Below are 19938 nucleotides of genomic sequence, written 5' to 3'. Positions count from 1 at the left end.
AGAATTAGAAATTAGTGAGCCTGTAATACACTGTTAGATTCCCAGTGTGGTATAGTGGATAGAGTGACAGACTAGAACTCTAGAGAACAGAGTTAAAATTTCCACTTTCGACATGGAGACCCATTGGAGCAGTGGAACTGGTAAAACCGCTCCTTAAATATCTCACTTGAAAGCCGTATTAGGGTTGCTATAAGTCAGTTTCAACTTCATGGCACAGAATACACAATATACTGTTACCTTAGAAATTTTAGGAACACCGAATACCAGCAAAGGATATCACCAGTGTGATAGGAAAAGAATAAAATAACATACTATGAAGTCTGAAGACAGCTTACCAACACTAGTTGGTAGAGAGAAAATCCTAGGTATCAAAAGAAAATTAATGAGAATGGAGAGCTTTATTTAGAAGTTATGGTATGCCAGTTTCTTCAGAGTATTCTTTTGGATAGTCGAAAAAACCTTGTCAGAGTTAATGTATGGCTCCAAAAGTGTCTGAAAACGCTATAGATAAAATGAAAGATGTTTGCTGTGATTTATGTCTTTATTCTTATACTAGAGTAAATCTGCCAATGAGATTCTGGGCACTGTCTTCAGTGAACCTACTCTTGTCTCCATTCTATATTCAGCCCATAACCTGTTCCATTTTTGTCACAATGCTCAAGATGCAACTGGAGCTGGCTTTTTGAACTTGTAGAAATCTGTAGAAGCAGTGGGAGTGAAATTTCAGGCATGCCTTTAAGGTTCTGTGTCCTGTCCTGTTGTCATGTAGATTACCAGTTGTGCTGTCACTTTCTTTCTGCTTATATGAAATAGTAATAATAATTCCAACTTGCTGCAATCCTTGTCGGGGTTTTCTAGGCATGGAGCGCTCAGAGGTGGTTTATCATTCCCTTCTTTTGGAGGCACTCTGGAACTATGCAGCTTGCTCAAGGCTACACACTATGACTCTTCTCACTGGAAGCACTGTGGGGATTTGAACACGCAACCTCTAGCTCCACAAACATACTTGTGGAGCTTTCCAGCCAGCCATACCCATCACTAGTCATGCACTAAGGAAATATACAGCAACTCACCGTAAATAAATTATCCATGTCTCTGTAAGGAAATACCTGTACAAGGTTGTATTGGGACCACAGTGGTAAGCACAGATTGTACACTATGGATGGAAGTGTATTGCTATGACACATTTTCCTGAAGAAGGGAAAGGCAAATGTTTGTGCATTTATAGTGATGAAACAGGCACACTCCATGCAAAAAATGATGCTGAGATATGCTGAGTGAAATTGTGAATCCTATAGCATTTGTTGTCCCTTATGAATGGGGGAAATAATGGTTGTGAGGGGTTGAGAAGCTTCCTTTGCTTTGTTGTAATACTGAGACTGATGATTGGACATATGTGTACTACTAGTAGAACAATAGAGAAACAGAGCAAGGGTGGAACCCTTTTATGTGCATATTGCAAGTGCTGTCTTTGTGTCTCCTAGGATTCTGAGTTTAGTAATGCTGACAAGATGGATTTATATGACGACGTGTTAGCTGCCAGCTTGCAACATTCAGAAAGTTGCACTGCCACCACTGAGCCACCACCTGAAAACCGGCAAGAACGGTCTCCCAAGCCAAACAGCAAATCACCTGCTATCCTGTATACCTACAGCGGACTGCGCAATAAAAGAGCTGCTGTTTATATTGGCAGCTTCTCCTGGGTAAATGTGCTTCTATATCAGAGCAAGATGTAAAGGAGAGACAGTAACTGATTTATCTTTTACTGAACCTCTGTGAATAGTGTGGGAGATTTTGTTTTTGTTTTGTTTTGTTGATGCTTTCTGTAGAGCTAGAGTTCCCAGTAATGTTGAATATAATGCATGCTGGATATAGCTTTGCTATTATTGACTATCATGAGACGGCACAGAGAAGTTTGAATATGAAAACAGCAAAAATGTGTTGTTTTCAGTATAGTGATTTTATTTTAGTGCATGGTGAGCAACTTGTAGCCTTCTGTCATTTTGGACTACAACTGCAATCAGTTCCAGCAAAAGCAGTAATCTTTTAATCCTTTTATAAACTGTTTTTCTTCATAGCTATGGGAGAAAGAGAGTGTAAGTAAAAATTAGATTAAAATGAAATGGAACAAAATTGCCCACCCGATATATAGCATGTCTTATTTTTCTTAGAAATTACAAAAATCGAGCAGCTTCTGTTTGCAGAACGTGATGTTTTTCCAGTAGAAGTGTAATATTAAGTGGAAAAAGCCCATAGTATAAAGACAGTGCTAAAGCTTCTTGTTACGATATTGTCGCTTTTTGTCCCTTTGCATGCAGTGGACGACTGACCAGCAGCTGACACGAATCATCCGCTCTGTGGGTGTTTACGATGTGGTAGAGCTCAAGTTTGCTGAAAACAGAGCCAATGGCCAGTCCAAAGGGTAAGCACAAGATTTTTCATGAAGGAGCCCTCAGGAAGAGTAGTTGTTGTATGAGGCACAAAATAACAATAAGCATACTTGAGAAGAGTGTACCAATTAGACAAGATTTCTTCCTAATTTTTAAGGGTGCAGCAAATGGCTGCTTGTTCAAGTGATCTGGAAATGAGATGGGTTATTTCCACTTAGAGAAATCTTAGCCTATGTTTGATACACTGCTCTCCTTAGTGTTAGTTTTGTGTTTAGAAGGTAGGAATTGATTGTTCTGTCCTGTTGATGAGGCTGCTTCTGCAGCAGTGTTGCTTTCTGAGATGATTCTTGGAAAACAGTTTATCCAGGAGATCCTGCCAGTGTTTAATTAACTTTTCCTGTGGCTCTGAAAAGGTACGCAGAAGTTGTGGTTGCTTCTGAAAACTCTGTTCATAAACTGTTGGAGCTGCTGCCAGGCAGAATTCTTGATGGAAATAAGATGGAAGTAAAGTTGGCTACCCAGAAGAACCTTGCAAAATTTGAAGCACGAGCTCGAAAACGTACGTTTTATTGGGGAGGAAATATTAATTATGTAGGGAGCAAAGCAGGGAAAGAGGGTGGGATTTGATTGTTGAGACTCCAGTTATATCCACCAAAAGCAAATTAAGTTAGAGCTGGGGATATGAATATTGCAACTATGCATTTATATATATATTTGAAGTAACTGAGTCTAATTAAAAAAACAACACTGTATGATTTCTGACATAATGTGAAGATCTTGAACTGAGTAGGTTTGTTAATATTTGGACATCATTCATTTCTAGGGTTGCCATAAATTGGAAGGGACTTGCTGGCACACAACAACGAATTGTAAGTGTTTCCTGGCTTAGTTTAATCTTTTTTTGTTTTCTGTCATTCATGTAATCCTTCAATAGACAGATGTGGCTAACTGTAATGAGCAAAGCCTCAACAGCTATATGGCATTGTTTTGCTTTAACAATCTCTTTGTTCTGCCCTAGAAGGTGGCTGAGTTTCAGTACTGGAGGTAATGTTCCACTTTCATCCACTTACCTCAATAGGATATCATTGTGCAAGTTGATTTTTCTATGGTAGAAATATCAGTTTGGTTGCTGATTTGTGAGGTGAAACATGTGCAGTTAGCCTCATCGAGCTGTTCTCTATTATTTCTTTGAATGGATTTCTCTTCATTTAGGAGTTCATATTGGTGGATGGCAGTATTTGACAGTAATACTAGCATGTTAACCTTTTCCACAGGACCTACAAAAATGATTTCCACTACCTTGTTTCCTTGCCCAAAATGCCTGAAAAACAAAACTGTTTTGGCTTTATTAATATCTATTTATACTGTGCCCTCCCCTACCCTTAAGGTAACAATATAAAACAGAAGAAGCAATCTGATGATAAACATATATGCATAACAGTTAACATTACTTTCATTATACTTTCCTTCTGCTCTTTACAAAGGAAAGATAAACATGATTTCAGCTGTGACTACAGTGTGATTTAATACAATACAGCTGTATCCCAGAACTGACTTGATGGCACACAATTATTATTAGATACTACATTTTAGAGGTCAAAATCCTCAAAAGTTGTGCAGGCAGTTACAAAATTCTCACCCATCCAGAAGTCATGTCCAGCAAGTAGCCTGGCAGATGGAATAGCTAATTACACAATGAGACATACACTCTGCCTAGGTTCTGCAGGTATACCTTTATGCAACACGAAGTACAATAGGACTTCAGCCAGAATGTCGCAAACTTGCCGTCACCAGTTCTACTTTGATGGTGGTATGTATAATAGATTTCCATGGCTGTAACTATTTTGCATCATTGGGATTGTATGGCCCTATCTTCTGAAACGTTTGTCAACTCTTGTTTTCAACTCTGTAGTCATTTCTATCTGGGGTTATGGTACACCAGCTGGTTTAGCTATACTTGCAGAAGACTGATTATGTCATTGGCAAGGGAGATTTTGCTTAATTAAAGAATTCCCCCTTCTCTTCTCTGGTTTTTCTTACTTTTAAATAATCTCATTCATCAATTGGAAGCCAGGGGAGCCACAGGAAAGGGAGATTAAGGATATCATCCAGAATTATGGTTCATACACCTGAATTTCGGTGCTTTAGGTATTTGCCTGTGGAGCCAGATGTTGGGGATCAGTTCTCCACAGTGCCTCCTGCATGTAGAGCCAGCCTGTGTGATGATAGGAAGGCTGCACAGTCCCAGGAAACCCCCAGAAGAAGGGAATGGTAAATCACTTCTAAGTATTTTCTACCAGAAAACCTTGAAAAGGGTCACCATAAATCAGAATTACAGCGGGGTCTCGACTTACGAATGGTTCTACATACGAACTTTTCGACGTACGAACCCGCCCGATAGGAAATTACATACTCAACATACAAACTTTCCTCGAGTTACGAACAGGAAAAAAGTGCCCCCTCCCTCCCCTTAGAGGCTTCTGGAGGGGGAAAAAAGGTCAGAAACTTAAAAATAAATAAAAGAAAGTCACTTACCAGGCCTTGGTAGCCCCCGAACTGCAGGAAAAAGAGCAGCAAACAGATAAAAGCCGACACCCAGCAGGGAGCCTGGCAGCCATTTTGTGCTTTTCTCTGCTCCTGGCCCCTCCTCTCCCCGCCTAACAGCTGATCGGCTGGCTCTGAAGAGGCTTGGGGAGGCTTGCTCAGCACCTAAAAAGCCTGCCTGTGTCTTTGTGCTGAAAAAATCAGCACAACATGCTTTAAAACATGCTTTAAAATTGGCTTTGTTGAAAAAAAAGATTTCAAAAGTGCTTTTAAAACTGTTCCCTGCCTCCCCCCTCCTTTCCTGAACTTTTCTTGACCTAAGAAAAAAAGAAAAAATATCCCCCTCTAGTGGCAGAAGGCGGAATAGCAGCTTCCCATTAGTTTCCCATTAGTTTCTATGGACTGAAAAGAGCAGATACGGATTAAATGGTTTTCAATGCATTCCTATGGGAAATGCAGATTCGACATACGAACTTTTCGACCTACGAACCGCCTTCCAATGTGGATTAAGTTCGTAAGTCGAGACCCCACTGTAACTTGATGGCACATAATTGTTATTGTATAACTAAATTTAGAACTTGCATGTTCAGTTGGTTGCTCCTTAGAGTACATGTAAGGTAAAAGGAGCAAAGAACACAGTAAGCCATTTATGAGTTCCCTGAGAAGGCCTTTATTGCATAATACTGTCTCTTTATGATAACGAGAGATCTTGTTTAAAAAACAACTAAAAACATTGATGTTCCGGCAGGCCTTCCCCTTAATCAACTCCTGACCTTTTTTCCTCTCCCTACCTTCTGCCTTCATTGTTGAAACCCTCTCTTAACGTAGAATTGTTTTTATATATGCTGTTTTATATGTTTTGTAAGCCGCCTAGAGTGGTCTCAATCAGACCAGATAGGCGGGATATAAATAAAATAAATAAATAAAATAAATAAATAAATATTCAAAAATTATCTATTATTTCACATACATTATTTAAGAGAGTTAGATTAGTAGGAACACCATTTGTCTGCAGCTTTACTGTTGCATCCATTAGCTTTAGCCCAGATTAACGAAATAATGTAATTTATCTAAACAAAAGCATAGTCTGTTCTAACATACAGTATTGAATTAATCTGACAGTGAGATTTCATTGCAACAAACATTTGCAGAAAGGGGAACCCAGAGCATGTCAGATTTTTGCTTTTCAACCTAAAACAAATAAAAAATCTCTCATTTCTAGCACAGCTGAAAGTGTATCTTGTAAATAAATTGTATTGGAGGGAGCAGGAAAATTGTAAACTTAGTAAACCAGGAAGTTAGTGCTTTTGTCTTTTCACTGAACTTCCTTGAAAAATACTCTATTCTGATTGGCACCATATCTAAGTGGGTTATACAGCAGTTTCTTTGAATACTCAGCATAGTTTGATTTATTTTTCTGGGACATGTCAGTATCATATTCCTCATGCTTTGATTTTCTCTTGCAACTGGCTGATTTTGTTTTTTCTTATATTAGTGAAGAATAGGTATTCTGTAATATGTGTTTCCTCTTCTTGGATGCACTACTTTATGTGGTGAGGCACTTTGAGAGTGTCAAAGAAGCCAAGAGCAATTCTCTCAGGAGACTAGACTCCCACTGTGAGCTTGGACTCCTGGCAGGAATACCCAGGGTGGAATGTTTGCAACTAAGGCTCCAGGCTACAATGCATCCACCTTCTTCAGCAGAAGAGAATGGATAGTTTCAGTGATGATGGGAGCAGAGAAGCTTATGCAGGGCAGCAGTGGTAGCTGAAGATGACACTGGCGGAGGATTTTTCACAGATAAAGGCAGTGACGCTCAAGTTAACTTCTGTTAGTACAAAAGGTAGTACACTACTGCACTTCTTACTTTGAAAACTTATGACACTGTCCAAAATACCTAAGTCAGAAAGCACTCACTCACCTCCTGGGGAAGAGCAGTGGACAAGTTAAACTAATGCTGTCATTAATGATGCAACCAGATTAAAGCCGAAAGGATGTCTAGTGGCTGATGTGACACAGGGAAAAAGAAAGTCCAATGCTGCACATAACATAAAATTAGACATGGAATGTGAGAAATATAAATCAAGGTAAACTGGAAGCCTGGCATGCTCTGGTCCATGGGGTCACGAAGAGTCGGACACAACGACTAAACAACAACAAAACTGGAAGCCATAAAGCAGTAAATGGAATACTTAAATATTGCAGTGCTTAATGTCTGTAAACTAAAATAGACTGGAATGGGGCTACAGAGAGAGCCACAAAGTGTTTTACTCTGGGAATGACAAACTCAGAAGAACTGGAGTGGCTCTAATACTGAGGAAAGTTGTAGCACAGGGAGTTAGGGGGCTATGATGCAAAGTAACTGAATAATATTAATCAGATTTCTGGGGAACATATCAACATAATTATTTTTATTTATTATTTATTTGATTTATATACCGCCCATCTGGCAGCCAAGGTCACTCTAGGTGGTTTACAACAAATGACAAAAAACAACAGAGTAACAAAATAGCAAATAGTGAGATTAATACATAGGGGTGAAAATAAAAAAATCATAACGTGAAGTGAGGATAAAATTATAATACAATAAATACAATTAAAATCATAGAAGAAAATAAAAACATGGAGCATGACAATATGATAGAAGTTATATTATTGAACACGGTTGTATCAGAGTGTATATTCAGAGAAGGCTTGTCTAAATAGCCATATTTTTAGCAGCTTTTTGAATGTGCCCAGTGAAGAGGCCAGGCAGACTTCAGGCAGAAGAGAGTTCCATAATTGTGGTGCTACCGCCGAAAAGGCCCGAATTCTAGTGGTTGTTTTCCAAGCCTCTCTTGGGGTCAGAACTCTCAGCCCCCCAATTTGTACTGTACTTGGGAAATCCTGGATAGAATCTTGAACTCCAGGATCCATCCCAGAACGCATGATGTAATGGGGCATCCTTCTGAGCATATGCAGAGTGCCAATAAATTGGGCTGTGGTGCCAATAGGAACTTGCCCTCACCGAAGCTTTATCAATGATGGAGTGGGTGGATTTTAATTCGTGCTTCTCCTCCTCATCCCTACCATCATCATGCTCCCTGATCCTTTGACTAAAGAAAAAGGAAGATGCATCTTTAAGCAAAAATAATAATAATAATAATAATAATAATAATAATAATAATAATAATAATAATAATAATAATAATAATAATAATAATAATAATAATAATAATAATAATAATAATAATAAAAGATTCATAGCCACTGCTAGGAGACTTTAGTCTCCTTTTCACGCTCCCTGGCTTCCCCCACTCTTAGAGATGAGAGTAAATGTTTTTCAATTTAACTTGGAAGAAATCTATAGTGTGTTTTCCCTCTAGTGTTTTTGAGTGTTTGATAGCAACAGTTTCAGACACAAAGAGGCACTATCTTTTCCACCAAAATGAAATATAATCATACCTTTTATCCCAAATCGATACCGAGCTGTTCATAACCTTGTCCAAAAGCTGTTGTATCAGAAAAGTACGGAGAAAACAACCTCGCCTTCATACTCCCTATGTTTTGACAAACTTTTAGCTCATCTGCCCTGAACCACTTGAGCAGACACCCATCAATTACAATGTTATTTCAAGAAGAGGAAATGGTAGAATCCAGGGTCAAAGGTACCTGTATATAAGGCTTTCCTCTAACTAGAGATACCGAAGAATATGAAATCGAAAACTTTAATGCAAGTATCTAGAAGTAATACTTATAATCAAACTGACTAGAACGCAAAAGTAGGGAACAAAGCAGAACCAAATGCTGTTAGAAACTTTGATCTAGGTCTCAAAAATGAAGCAGGGGAACAACTCAGATTTCTGTGAAGCCAGCAATCTGTATCACAAGTACAGTGGTACCTCCACTTATGAACTTAATCCGTATTGGAACGGCGTTCATACATTGAAAAGTTTGTAAGTCGAGGCAAACTTTTCCATAGGAATGCATTGAAAACAATTTAATCCATTCGGGCTGTTTTTTCGTTCGTATGTCAAGGCGCTGTTCGTAGGTAGAGGCATTAGTTCCCATAGAAACTAATGCAAAGCCGGTTAATCCGTACTCTGCCACTAGGGGAGCGATTTTTTAAAACAATTTTCTTCTTTTGACCTAAGATGAACTTAGGTTAAAAAAGGGGCAGGAAAGGTTTTTTTTTCGTTTGTAAGTCGAGGCTCCGTTCACAAGTCAAAGCAACATTTTGCAAATGGAGCCGTTCGTAACTCGAATCGTTTGCAAGAGGAGATGTTTGTAAGTCGAGGTACCACTGTACATGTTTTAAGCAATCAGAGGGATAACTGTACATGTGGACATCAATATATAATATAGAAATCAAAGACATTACATATTTGGAAGCAGAAAAGGAGAAGCTGTACCATCTGGCAAGACAAGACCAGGAGCAGATTGTGATATTGATCACAAATTGTTAACATCTAACTTTAGAGTAAGGCTGAAGAAAACCATTGCCAGAATGAACAGTGTGGATAAAAAACATCAATTTAAATCCTTTTTTCTTTTTAATTTAAATTTAAATTGTGATTTAAATGCGTACATTTTGAATCAAATCCACCCTGAAGCGAACTGGTGCTCAAGGTACAACAAAAGCTTTTTATCTTATATGGAGTATGAAATGCCTGATGTTCAAGCTGGAATTCAAAAAGGAAAAGGCACTTGAGATCGTATTGCAGATATTTGCTGGCTACTTGAGCACACCAAGGAATTTGAGAAGACCAATCTGTGCTTTTACAGACTATAGCAAAGCCTTTGACTGTGTAAATCAAGATAAACTATAGGTTGTTCTGAAAGAAGAGTGCCTCAGCACTTGATTTTCCTGATGCATAACTTGTATTGGGGACAAGCTATTGTTAGAATAGAATATGGAGAGACAGAATGGTTTCCTATAAGCAAAGGTGTCAGACGAGGGTGCTTTTCATCTCCCTGTCTGTTCAATCTGTATGCAGAACATATACAAAAAGATGAAGACTGAAACTTGGTGGAAGATGATCAATAAGATAGAAAAAACCTGAAGCTGAGGCTCCAATACTTTGGCCATCTCATAAGAAGAGGAGATTCCCTGGAAAAGACCCTGATGTTGGGAAAGTGTGAGGGCAAAAGGAGAAGGGGGCGACAGAGGACGAGATGGTTGGACAGTGTCATTGAAGCGACCAACATGAATTTGACCCAACTCTGGAAGGCAGTGGAAGACAGGAGGGCCTGGCGTGCTCTGGTCCATGGGGTCACAGAGTCGGACACAATTAAACGTCTAAACAACAAGAAAGATAAATGTGGAAAAATTTGAAATTACTATAAATATGCAGACATACATACAGTTATTCAAAAGAAAATTAAGGAGGTCAGGCACAGGTGTTCTGAACAACATGCAGAATTAAAAAACCTAGAGAAGATCCACATATTTAATGTATATAAAAAGATCAAAGAAGTAGCAGGCATGTTTTAAAATGGCATTGCTCACAATGATTATTAATGATGATTAAAAATTTCTCAGATTGTAACAAAAATAAAAACAAGCATTGTGTTATCTGAAAAACTAACATTTATTTCAGTGTGAGCTTTCCTGGTCTGCTTCCTCAGACACAGAGCACAACGTTTAGGTCACAGGTGAATATACAAAGAGTATGCATGTGCAGCGGGATGCTATAAAGTATGGCTTCTACCTTCCAGACTGTAAAGTCAACCAAAATGTGTTCTATCCATAGATTGTATATCTACTTGACTTCAGCTCAGTACTAGCATTATGATGTGGCCCCCTTTCATAGAACCACAGAATAAGGGAATTGGAAGAGGCCTATATATCCATTGAGTCCAGCCTTCTGCTCAGTGCAGTAAACCATATCAAAGCAGATCTGACTGATGGTTGTCTAATTTTCTCTTGAATGCCTCCAGCTACTTCCTGAGGTAACTAGTTCCATTGGAGTATGATTCAGAACAAATATTGCCCCTATCTACAAAATAAATTAAATAATTTATTTTATATAGAGCAGGTGCAGTATCTGTTGTTGCCTCAGCTATTATATCTTGCCTGAGTCTTCTTTTCTAAAGGACAAAACTGCCCAGTTCTTTCATTTTTAACTCAGAGGTTGGTTTCCACTCCCCTGATCAAACCTGTTGCCCTCCTCTGAATTTCTTTCAGTTTGTTGGCAGCCTCCTTATATTGCAGTATCCAGAATTGGACACAGTGCTCAAGATAAGGCCTAACCAGAAGGGAACTAGTACTTCACAGGATTTGGAGATTATACTTCTGTTAATGCAGCCTAAAATAACATTGTTCTTTTTTGCAGCTACATAACACTGTTGGCTCATATTCAGCTTCTTGTCTACAATAATTCTAAGATTCTTCTGACATGTAGTATTACTGAGCCAAGTATACTCCATCTTGTAACTGTGCATTTGGTTTCTTTTTCTGAAGTGTAGAACTTTGCATTTACCCCTGTTAAATTTCATTCTGTTGTTTTTATCCAGTGCTCAAGCATGTTAAGATCATTTTGAATTTTGTTTCTGTCTTCTAGGGTATTAGCCACTGTACCCAATTTTGTGTCATCTGCAAATTTGATAAGCATTCCCTGCATCCCCCTCATCCCGATCATTAATAAAAATGTTGAAGAGCACCGAACGCAGGAGTGTTACTTCCTCCCAGTTTGAGGAGCCACTGATAATTACTGAGTACAATTTTGTAACCAATTGTGCAGCCACCTGATGGTTGTTCTATCCAACCCACACCTAGTTGGCTTGCTAATCAGAATATCATGGGGCTAATTGTCAAAAGCTTTCCTGAACTCCAGATCTATCACATCTTCAATTTTTGGTCACAAACCCCGCAGATGTGCTTTGCAGAAGTATGAATTAGGCTACTTTAAATCAGGGGTCCCCAACCCCCGGTCCGCGGCCCAGTGCCGGTCCGTGGGCTTCCTTTAACTGGGCCCCGGACATGGATCTCTGCCCCCCCGGCCGCCTTCTCCCCTGCCGAAACACACATACACACAGACACATAACCTGCCTGCTCGATCGCCTGGCTTTCCATTTCCTGGCGCGGACCCCATGGCTGCCTTTTCCCCTTGCAAAACACGCACACACACACCCCGCCCCAATCACCTGCGCACACACACACACCGCCCCAATCACCTGCCTTCCCGGTTGCCTGACTAGAGGCATGGGCCAATTGCCGCCTTTCCCACCTTGCAAAACACACTCGCGCGCACACAACCCAATTGCTTGCCTTTCCCTGCCTTCCCGGTTGCCTGCCTGAAGGCATGGGCCAATTTCCACCTTCTCTCTTCGCAAAACACGTGCGCGCACCCCCCGCCCCAATTGCTTGCCTTTCCCTGCCTTCCCGGTTGTCTGCCTGGAGGCACGGGCCAATTTCCACTTTCTCTCCTTGCAAAACACACACACACGCGCACACCCCCCACCCCAATTGCTTGCCTTTCCCTGCCTTCCTGGTTGCCTGCCTGGAGACACGGGCCAATTTCCACCTTCTCCCCTTGCAAAACACACACGCACGTGTGCGCACCCCCCCATCGCCTGCCTTTCCCTCTTTCTCCCCCCCCCTGCCTTTCTGGTTGCCTGCCTGGAGCATCAGGCAGGGCACTGGGGCAGTTTGTGGTTTTGCCCAACTCTCCACAGAGACTGCCTCACAGAAAGAGGGAGCAGAACCACCCCTCAAATTTTAGAGCTGCTGACAGTAGAGTCATGATGATGCCTAGTATCCAGCAGGAGAGATTGTACAAAGGAACAAGAGGAATATCTGAGGGTCAAAACAGTGCTTGTTCCTAAGCAATGGGGTGAGTGGAAAAATTTCCCTTACTGCTATTTCTCTACTCTGCATAATCAATAACTACATGCTATCAACTCAACTCTAACTTACAGTGACCTTTCCAGGATTTTCTAGGTATAACTAATGGCTAATGTTGTAAGCTGCCCAGAGACCTTTGGGTAGAGTGGGCAGCATATAAGTTAAATAAATAAAATAAATAAATAATCAAAACTTTTTCCATCTTTAATGAGACCTATGAACTGTACAACTCAGTTGAAGAACAAACTGAAATCTTTTAGGTGAAGTAAAAATAAAAAAGTGAAATAATATGGTTGCATATGTGTGCACACCCTTAAACTAATACTTTGTCGAAGCACTTTTTGATTTTATTACAGCACTTGGGCTTTTAAGGTTTGAGTCTATCAGTATGGCACATCTTGTTTTGCCAATACAGTATTTGCCCACTCTTCTTTGCAAAAACACTCCAAATCTGTGAGATGGCAACGGCGCCTCCTATGAACAGCCCTCTCCAGATCACCCCACAGATCTTCAATCAGATTCAGGTCTGGGCTCTGGCTGGGCCATTCCAAAATGTTAATCTTCTTCTGGTGAAGCCATTCCTCTGTTGATTTGGATGTATGATTTGGGTCATTGTCATGCTGAAAGATGAAGTTCCTCCTCATGTTCAGCTTCCTAGCAGAAGCCTGAAATTTTGTGCCAATATTGCCTGGTATTTGGAACTGTTCATAATTCCCTCTAGCTTGACTAAGGTCCCTGTCCCAGCTGAAGAAAAAACTGCCCCAAAGCATAATGGTGCCACCACCATGCTTCACTGTGGGTATGGTGTTCTTTTGGTGATGCGCAGTGTTGTTTTTACATCAAACAGATTTTTTGGAATTATAGTAAAAAAGTTCAACCTTGGTTTCATCAGACCCTATCACTTTTCCCCACATGCTTTTGGGAGACTTCAGGTGTGTTTTTGAAAAATTTAGTCACGCTTGGATGTTTTTCTTCATCAGAAAAGGCTTCTATCTTGCCACTCTACCCCACAGCCCAGACATATGAAGAATACGGGAGATTGTTGTCACATGTACCACACAGCCAGTACTTGCCAGATATTCCTGCAGCTCCTTTAATGTTGCTGTAGGCCTCTTGGCAGCCTCCTTGACCTGAACAATTTTTTTCTAGTCTTTTCATTAATTTTGCAGGGACGTCCAGTTCTTGGTAATGTCACTGTAGTGCAATATTTGCTCCACTTGATGATGACTGTCTTCACTGTGTTCCATGGCATATCTAATGCCTTGGAAATTCTTTTATATCTTTCTTCTGACTGATACTTTTTTAACAATGAGATCCCTCTGATGCTTTGAAGGCTCTCTGCGGATCATGGCTTCTGCTGTAGGATGTGACTAAGAAAATGTCAGGATGGACCAACTAGCATAGCTGATCTTTATTTGGGATTCCTCAGAGGCACTTTAAATGATGGCATAACATACTACTGCATAACAAGTACCCCCACGCATGGATGCCCCCCTGCCACCCCCATTCATGGACAATGGTGGTGGCAGCCCCCCCTCCCGGTCCCTGGAAGAATGGTCTTCAAGAAAACCGGTCCCTGGCATTAAAAAGGTTGGGGACCACTGCTTTAAATGATAGCTTGTTACTGGCCTAGAGGTTTTCTAAGTTACAGAGACACAGCACACAAGGCCATTCCTCCCCTTTGAACCATTCCAACAAATTTCTTCAGATGAGAGATGCCTACCCCACAACTGGATTGTGTGATTTATTGTGGCTTGGTTTGTATTGAACGCACACACAAAAAGTCCCACTGCTCTCAAATTGGGTTGGCCCCCTAAACACTCCCAATCGTCTCTTTTCAGAAGCCAGATGGGGACCTAGTAAGCACTGAGAGACCAACAGAAAATAACGAGATCTCCAAACAGGGATTGGGAAAGTATCCAGCCTTAGGTTCTGAGGACTCATTGGCATCAGATTTGACTACTGAGAGAAATGGACTAATGGTTTGCCTTATTATAATAGTTTCCCATGTACCTGTTGTGAGCCGGAGCCTAGCCAAAGATGAAAATATGCTTATTTAAGATCTATGATTGTTGCCCAGGTTATAGGGTTTAGCTTTATTTAGCATAGCATTTGTGAAATCTAAACTCTGGTCAGAATACTCAGAGCCTGTACTATAACAGAAGTAGACCCACTGCAATCAGTTTCTTTTTATCGAAGCTTGTGTAAATTCTTCATCTTTACTAAGGAACAAATAGCATTCATACTCTTATGACACTATGTGGTCATTTCCAGGTAGCGTCACTGAAAGACTGAATGGCTACATAGAAATGTGTAGTTTAAGTATAACTTTAACATCTCTATGATCGTTTAAAAAGGGAAAAAACACTACTGAGGGACTCAAACTTTAAAATGTTCATATAGTCAATATTTGACAACAGCTTGAAACTAATATTACCTACTACTATTATTAAAAACTTGTTCAAGGTGGTAAGGTATTCCTTGACTATTTGTTTATCAATCTCCAGTTGCAATCCTGTTCTACTTGAACTTTACATTTGTCTGTAGATTCATAGTCTGTCCTATGGGGAGAGAGTGAGTTTAAATAGGAATTGATCACCTCTGCCTTTTCTTTGTCACCTGTTACCTTTTTTCCACCTCCATTGAGGAGCTGTGCCACTAATTCTTTTCTTTGTCTTTTGCTTCACACATACCTGAAGAATGTTTTTATTGCTTTTAGTATCTCTAGCTAGTATCAGCTCATTCTCAGCTTTTGCTCTCCTAATACCATCCATGCATTTCCCTGCTACTTGTCTGTACACTTCCTTCACGACCGAGCCTTCTTTCCACTCCCTACACATCTTTAGTTTTGTTTTCAGGTTCTCCGTGAGGTTTGTTTGTTTGTAAAGCCATGCTGGCCTTTTTTGCTGCCTCCCATCTTTTTTTTCTTGTTGGAATTGTTTGTAGTTGTATTTTTAGAATTTCTTTTTAAAGGAACTCTGACCCTTCTTGGACTCCTTTTCTTGTTATGATCCCCTGCTATGGCACCTTACTAATTCTTGTTCTGAAGTTATTAAAATTAGCTTTTTAAAAATCCAGCATTTGTGTGTGGCTTCACTCTGCTTTGGTTTCCGTTGAAATCAAGAATTGTAGTAGAACATGGTCACTCTCACCCAGAGTTCTGCTTACTGCCACTTCCTTCACCAAGTCATCTTTATTTGTTAGATTTAAGTCAAGGTTAGCTAGTCCTCTAGTTTCTTTCTCCATTTTTATAGGAGAAAATTATCAGCCACACAAGCCAGGAATTTCTTGGAAGGGCCATATTTTGCAGAATTTGCCTCCCAACAGATATCTGGATAATTGAAATCTCCCGTCACTACTACATCATGTCTCTTTGAAATCCTTGCAATTTGTTTTTCAAAAGTTTCATCTGCTTCCTCTCCTTGATTGGGCAACTGGTAGTAGACTCCAGTTACCATGTTCGTTTTATTTTTTTTGCCCCAACTAGATTGATTCAGATGCTCTCAATGGGACATTCAATCTCCTTCTCCTGTATTTCTGTGCAGGACTGCATATTTTTACATATACTATAACTCCACCTCCCTTTCTATTTTCTTTGTTCTTTTTAAACAATTTCTATCCATTTGCTTTATTTCAGTCTTGGGAGTCATCCCACTAAGTTTCCGTTATTCCTATCAAGTTATATTTGCCCTCCTGAACTATAATTTCCAGTTCTTCTTTGTTTCCACATTCCTGGCATCCGTATATAGACACCAAAGATTGTGTGATTTGTGGCTTGTTTGTCTTTGTACATTCTAATGAATATTATAATGTTGATGTTACTTTTGACCCCCATTTAAAAAATTTGATCTGTTCCTCTGATTGTAACGCTTCATCTATCTTTAACTGCTTGTGTCTCTTTCTACCTTCCAATTCAGTTTAAACCCCTCTTGATTAAGTCCTTCATGCTGTGACCAAAGACATTCTTCCCAGTCCTTGTTATGTTCAAGCCATACCTTGCTAGCTGTCCTCCTTCCAGGAAGCTTAACCTGTAGTCCCAGAAACCAGATCCCTCATGTTGACACCACCTTTGTAGCCAGTCATTCACCTGGAGTATTTTCCTTTCCCTTTCTTTTCCTCTTCCTAGTACTGGTAGGATAGACGAAAAAAAACTATTGGGCCCCAGAGACCTTGAGTTTCCATCCCAGAGCTTCAAAGTCTGATGTGATTTCTTCAAAGCTACTCTTGGCTGTGTCATGTATCTGTGGATTTTATGAGTTATAGCAGTCCTTCCGTCACATCCTGTTATTGACTTCCAGGGAGACAGCATACCTGGCAAGTCCATGGATCTTCCCAGCATATTTCTGTCCCAACTTCATACAGTAGGAAATCTCCCACTGCAACTACTCTTCTCTTCTTTTTGTAGGGTGTAGGTTCAGTGACTGTATTTTGCTGTGCCTCAGCCTTTCTGATGTCTTCCTGTGGGGTCTTCTGCATGCTGTCTGGCAGACTCCTCTTCAAGAATCTGAAAGCAGTTTTGCAGTTCCACTTGTGAAATTTCTTCTTCTTTTGCTCCTAACTGTGACTGTTTTCCATGGTGGTTCCTCCACTATATTTTTACTCTTCTCAGCACTCCTCTCCATTGCCTTGCTTTGACTTTCTTCCATCTCCAGTGCCTACTGTGACAGCTGCTGCTGCTGCTCAAGAGTTGTCAATGTATGCTTCATCTTCCCTTATAGCCTTGAGTGTGACTACTCGCTGCTTCAGTTATCTCCCTTTTTCTTCTAACAGTGCCACTAGTTTGCACTTGTTACATATGTATACTGTGTTACACTCAGAAACAAAGACAAAAATAGCAAAAACTTTGCATTACTACGGCTGAATTGTCTCCACCCTCCATAATCCCTGCTAGTTGACTCAGTCTTCAGGGGTCTTCACATTCCACAAATCCCTAGTCCCACAGAATTCAAAGAGGTTTGCTTTCTCTGAGTATATGTAAGATTGAATGAAGACCTCTGTAATACTTAAAATATTAAGTATTGATTAAGTCCCACTAATTTTAGGTCATCTTAAGATCTTGAACATCCTAACAGCCAGAGCAACCAAAAATACTATGTTCTTAGGAAGATACAGCAGTCTTTTTTTAAAAAAAAACCTCAGCTCAAATAATATTTTAGGTTGCTAGTGGTAGCCTTCTCAGCATATGGATGATACATGTGAGATTTTCTGCTAGGTTTAACAGGTACCTGAATGAACATTACAGACAAAAGAAAAGACCCAAAGATTATACACCCATGCTGCATGTGTAAAGTAATTTTCAATGAAACAAGATATATCATGCCAAGAGGCAAAAGAAACCAAAATATATCAGTTTGCATTACCTGTTGCCTAGTGGTAGATATCCCAACCATTACTTGTTTCATTAATCAGGTGGTTGTGAAGATACAGCTGTTTCTCGTTGATTTGACTCATATTTTCTTTGGCAAAGAAACAGAGGAAAAACACCACAAAATAAGGAATAGCAAAAGAAGAAAAAGGCTTGGGATTTCACAGTGATTTCCAATACTTCCTCTTTGAGATTGAGTTTTCAAGTACAAGAACAGGATACATCAGTGTCTTGGGCTTATGAACATATGAATACTGTAGAAAAAGTGAATAGCAAGTACACTTACCCCATAAAGACAATTGGCACTAAAATTCAGAAAGACAAAAGCAAAGGCAGCTAGCATGTACTGAGGTTGGAGTGGAAAGCATGAATAGCTATCAGGAAGTAGAGCCAAGTGGAGCAGTAAGTGCTCCAGTAGGTGGAGCCACAAACTAAAGTTTGTTAATAAAACGACTACTGTATTTCTGTTCATTCATACACACACTGATTATAACGAATGAATCTTAGGGTTCTTGGGAAGTATGAAGATACACTCATACCAGGAGGAGTACAGACAAGATTACAAGGGCAGTTTAAGTGATGGGTTCACGTTATCCTTTTCTCCCATGTGGTAGTTTCCAGGTAGTATCACGGAAAAAAACTCCCCTTAGTGTGGGTTGTGCTTGAAGGGAGGGAACTATAATTCACTCACAGGTTCCTGCCTTCTCTAGAAATCCCCTCCTCCCCATAGCCAGATGGATCCCCCCTCGCGGCCGGTCGTTGCTTTCCTCTGAAGGGGAAAGGGGGTTTCTAAAGCTTTCCAAAAGAGACACAGTAATCTGAGTTTCCGGTTTTAGAGAGATCAGGTAGGAGAGTGGAAGATGGAAACACTCGGGCAAAGGATCAACGAGTTCAAGGGCACAGACTTGCAAGCCGATATACACCTGGGGTCACAGCCTGCGAGACACACAGCAACGCTAGGAAACATTTTTAAAGGGCGATCGGGGCAGGAGTGATGCCACCTCCCATCACGGCCAGCAGCCATCATGTTTTATTGCAGGCGAATGTCTCGTCCCCCCATCCGGGTCACGATCCTAGGAAGGTCTATCGGAAAGGAGGCAAGGGAGCTGAGAATAGGCAGAGGAAGGAGAGCGGGCGGGCGGCTGGCTGCGCTCACCCGAGGAGGAGGCCGTTCTCGAGCATGCCCCTCTTGCGGCTCTCGTACAGCAGCCTCGCCCGCTTGGTCTCCAGGGGCTCCTGCGGCCGGGCCTGCCAGGGCGGCAGAGGGATCTCCAGCAGGTCCCGCCCGCAGTCGGAAGGAGCGTCCCCGCGGTAGCCGCGTCGTGACAGGCAAAGAGCACGGCCGGGGAGGAGGAAGAGGCGCTGCAAGGCAAGGGAAGAGAAGGACGAAGCGACCCTCGGTCACCGGCCTCGGCGAACACCCCCTTCCCGCCAGCAAACCCTCCCCACCCACCCCCGCCACAGGCTGGCTGACTCACTCGAATCGCCAGCGCCGCCATCTCGGCCGCTCTATCCCTCGCTCCCTACCATAGACATGTGGCTGGTCTGACGGGATGCAGCGTCTACGGAAGCCGCCAGTTTCTCGGACCGGCTTCTCCTCTGCACATGCGTGTTAGAGCCGCCCCTCATTCCAGGTAGGTGCTGCTGCTCCCACGAGGCCCTTCCCTCTTTTCAGAGATACTCGTTTTGCGAAAAGACAACCGCCCCTCCCTGCTTTTAAAAAAGAAAGCCTTCGATGCTTTTTCCTTTTTTTTTTTAATTCGCGCGCAGGCAGCCGGAGAAAGCCGGATGCGCCGGTCCCTCTCCGGAGAGCG

At 41.1% G+C, this 19938-nt stretch overlaps 2 protein-coding genes and 1 long non-coding RNA gene across 6 annotated transcripts in view; 1 reads left to right on the top strand and 2 right to left on the bottom strand.

Annotated features, from left to right (window-relative positions):
* LOC110078324 (cleavage and polyadenylation specificity factor subunit 7) overlaps nt 1-11580 on the top strand; it is a 14307-nt gene extending 2727 nt beyond the window's left edge. Inside the window, 5 exon segments of the mRNA XM_072985512.2 lie at nt 1485-1703; nt 2319-2422; nt 2804-2949; nt 3214-3259; nt 9911-11580. Coding sequence (XP_072841613.2) covers nt 1485-1703; nt 2319-2422; nt 2804-2949; nt 3214-3224 — 480 coding nt within the window. The 3' untranslated portion in view covers nt 3225-3259; nt 9911-11580.
* LOC144586027 (succinate dehydrogenase assembly factor 2, mitochondrial-like) lies at nt 1942-19933 on the bottom strand. Of its 4 annotated transcripts, none has more exons than XM_078383575.1 (4): nt 19603-19925; nt 19282-19486; nt 18120-18230; nt 7051-8029 (listed from the first exon to the last, which is right to left on the bottom strand). In XM_078383575.1, exons 1-3 carry the CDS (start codon nt 19621-19623, stop codon nt 18127-18129), a joined length of 330 nt encoding a protein of 109 aa, XP_078239701.1. In that variant the 5' UTR covers nt 19624-19925; the 3' UTR covers nt 7051-8029; nt 18120-18126. The 4 variants fall into 4 exon arrangements, 3 of the variants coding, with proteins under 3 accessions (XP_078239701.1, XP_078239702.1, XP_078239700.1); XM_078383576.1 differs by having other exon boundaries at nt 18120-18215; nt 19281-19486; nt 19603-19921; XR_013540708.1 differs by lacking the exons at nt 7051-8029; nt 18120-18230 and adding an exon at nt 1942-2078 and having other exon boundaries at nt 18411-19486; nt 19603-19914.
* On the bottom strand, nt 10180-14362 carry LOC144586028 (uncharacterized). Its single transcript, XR_013540709.1, has 2 exons — nt 12440-14362; nt 10180-12233 (listed from the first exon to the last, which is right to left on the bottom strand). It is a non-coding gene; the product is annotated as an uncharacterized LOC144586028 (long non-coding RNA).
* Nucleotides 19934-19938: the final 5 nt, after the last annotated feature.

This window comes from Pogona vitticeps, chromosome 1, assembly GCF_051106095.1.
Source record: "Pogona vitticeps strain Pit_001003342236 chromosome 1, PviZW2.1, whole genome shotgun sequence".
NCBI lineage: Eukaryota > Metazoa > Chordata > Lepidosauria > Squamata > Agamidae > Pogona > Pogona vitticeps.
This window is presented reverse-complemented; position numbering and strand designations above follow the sequence as displayed.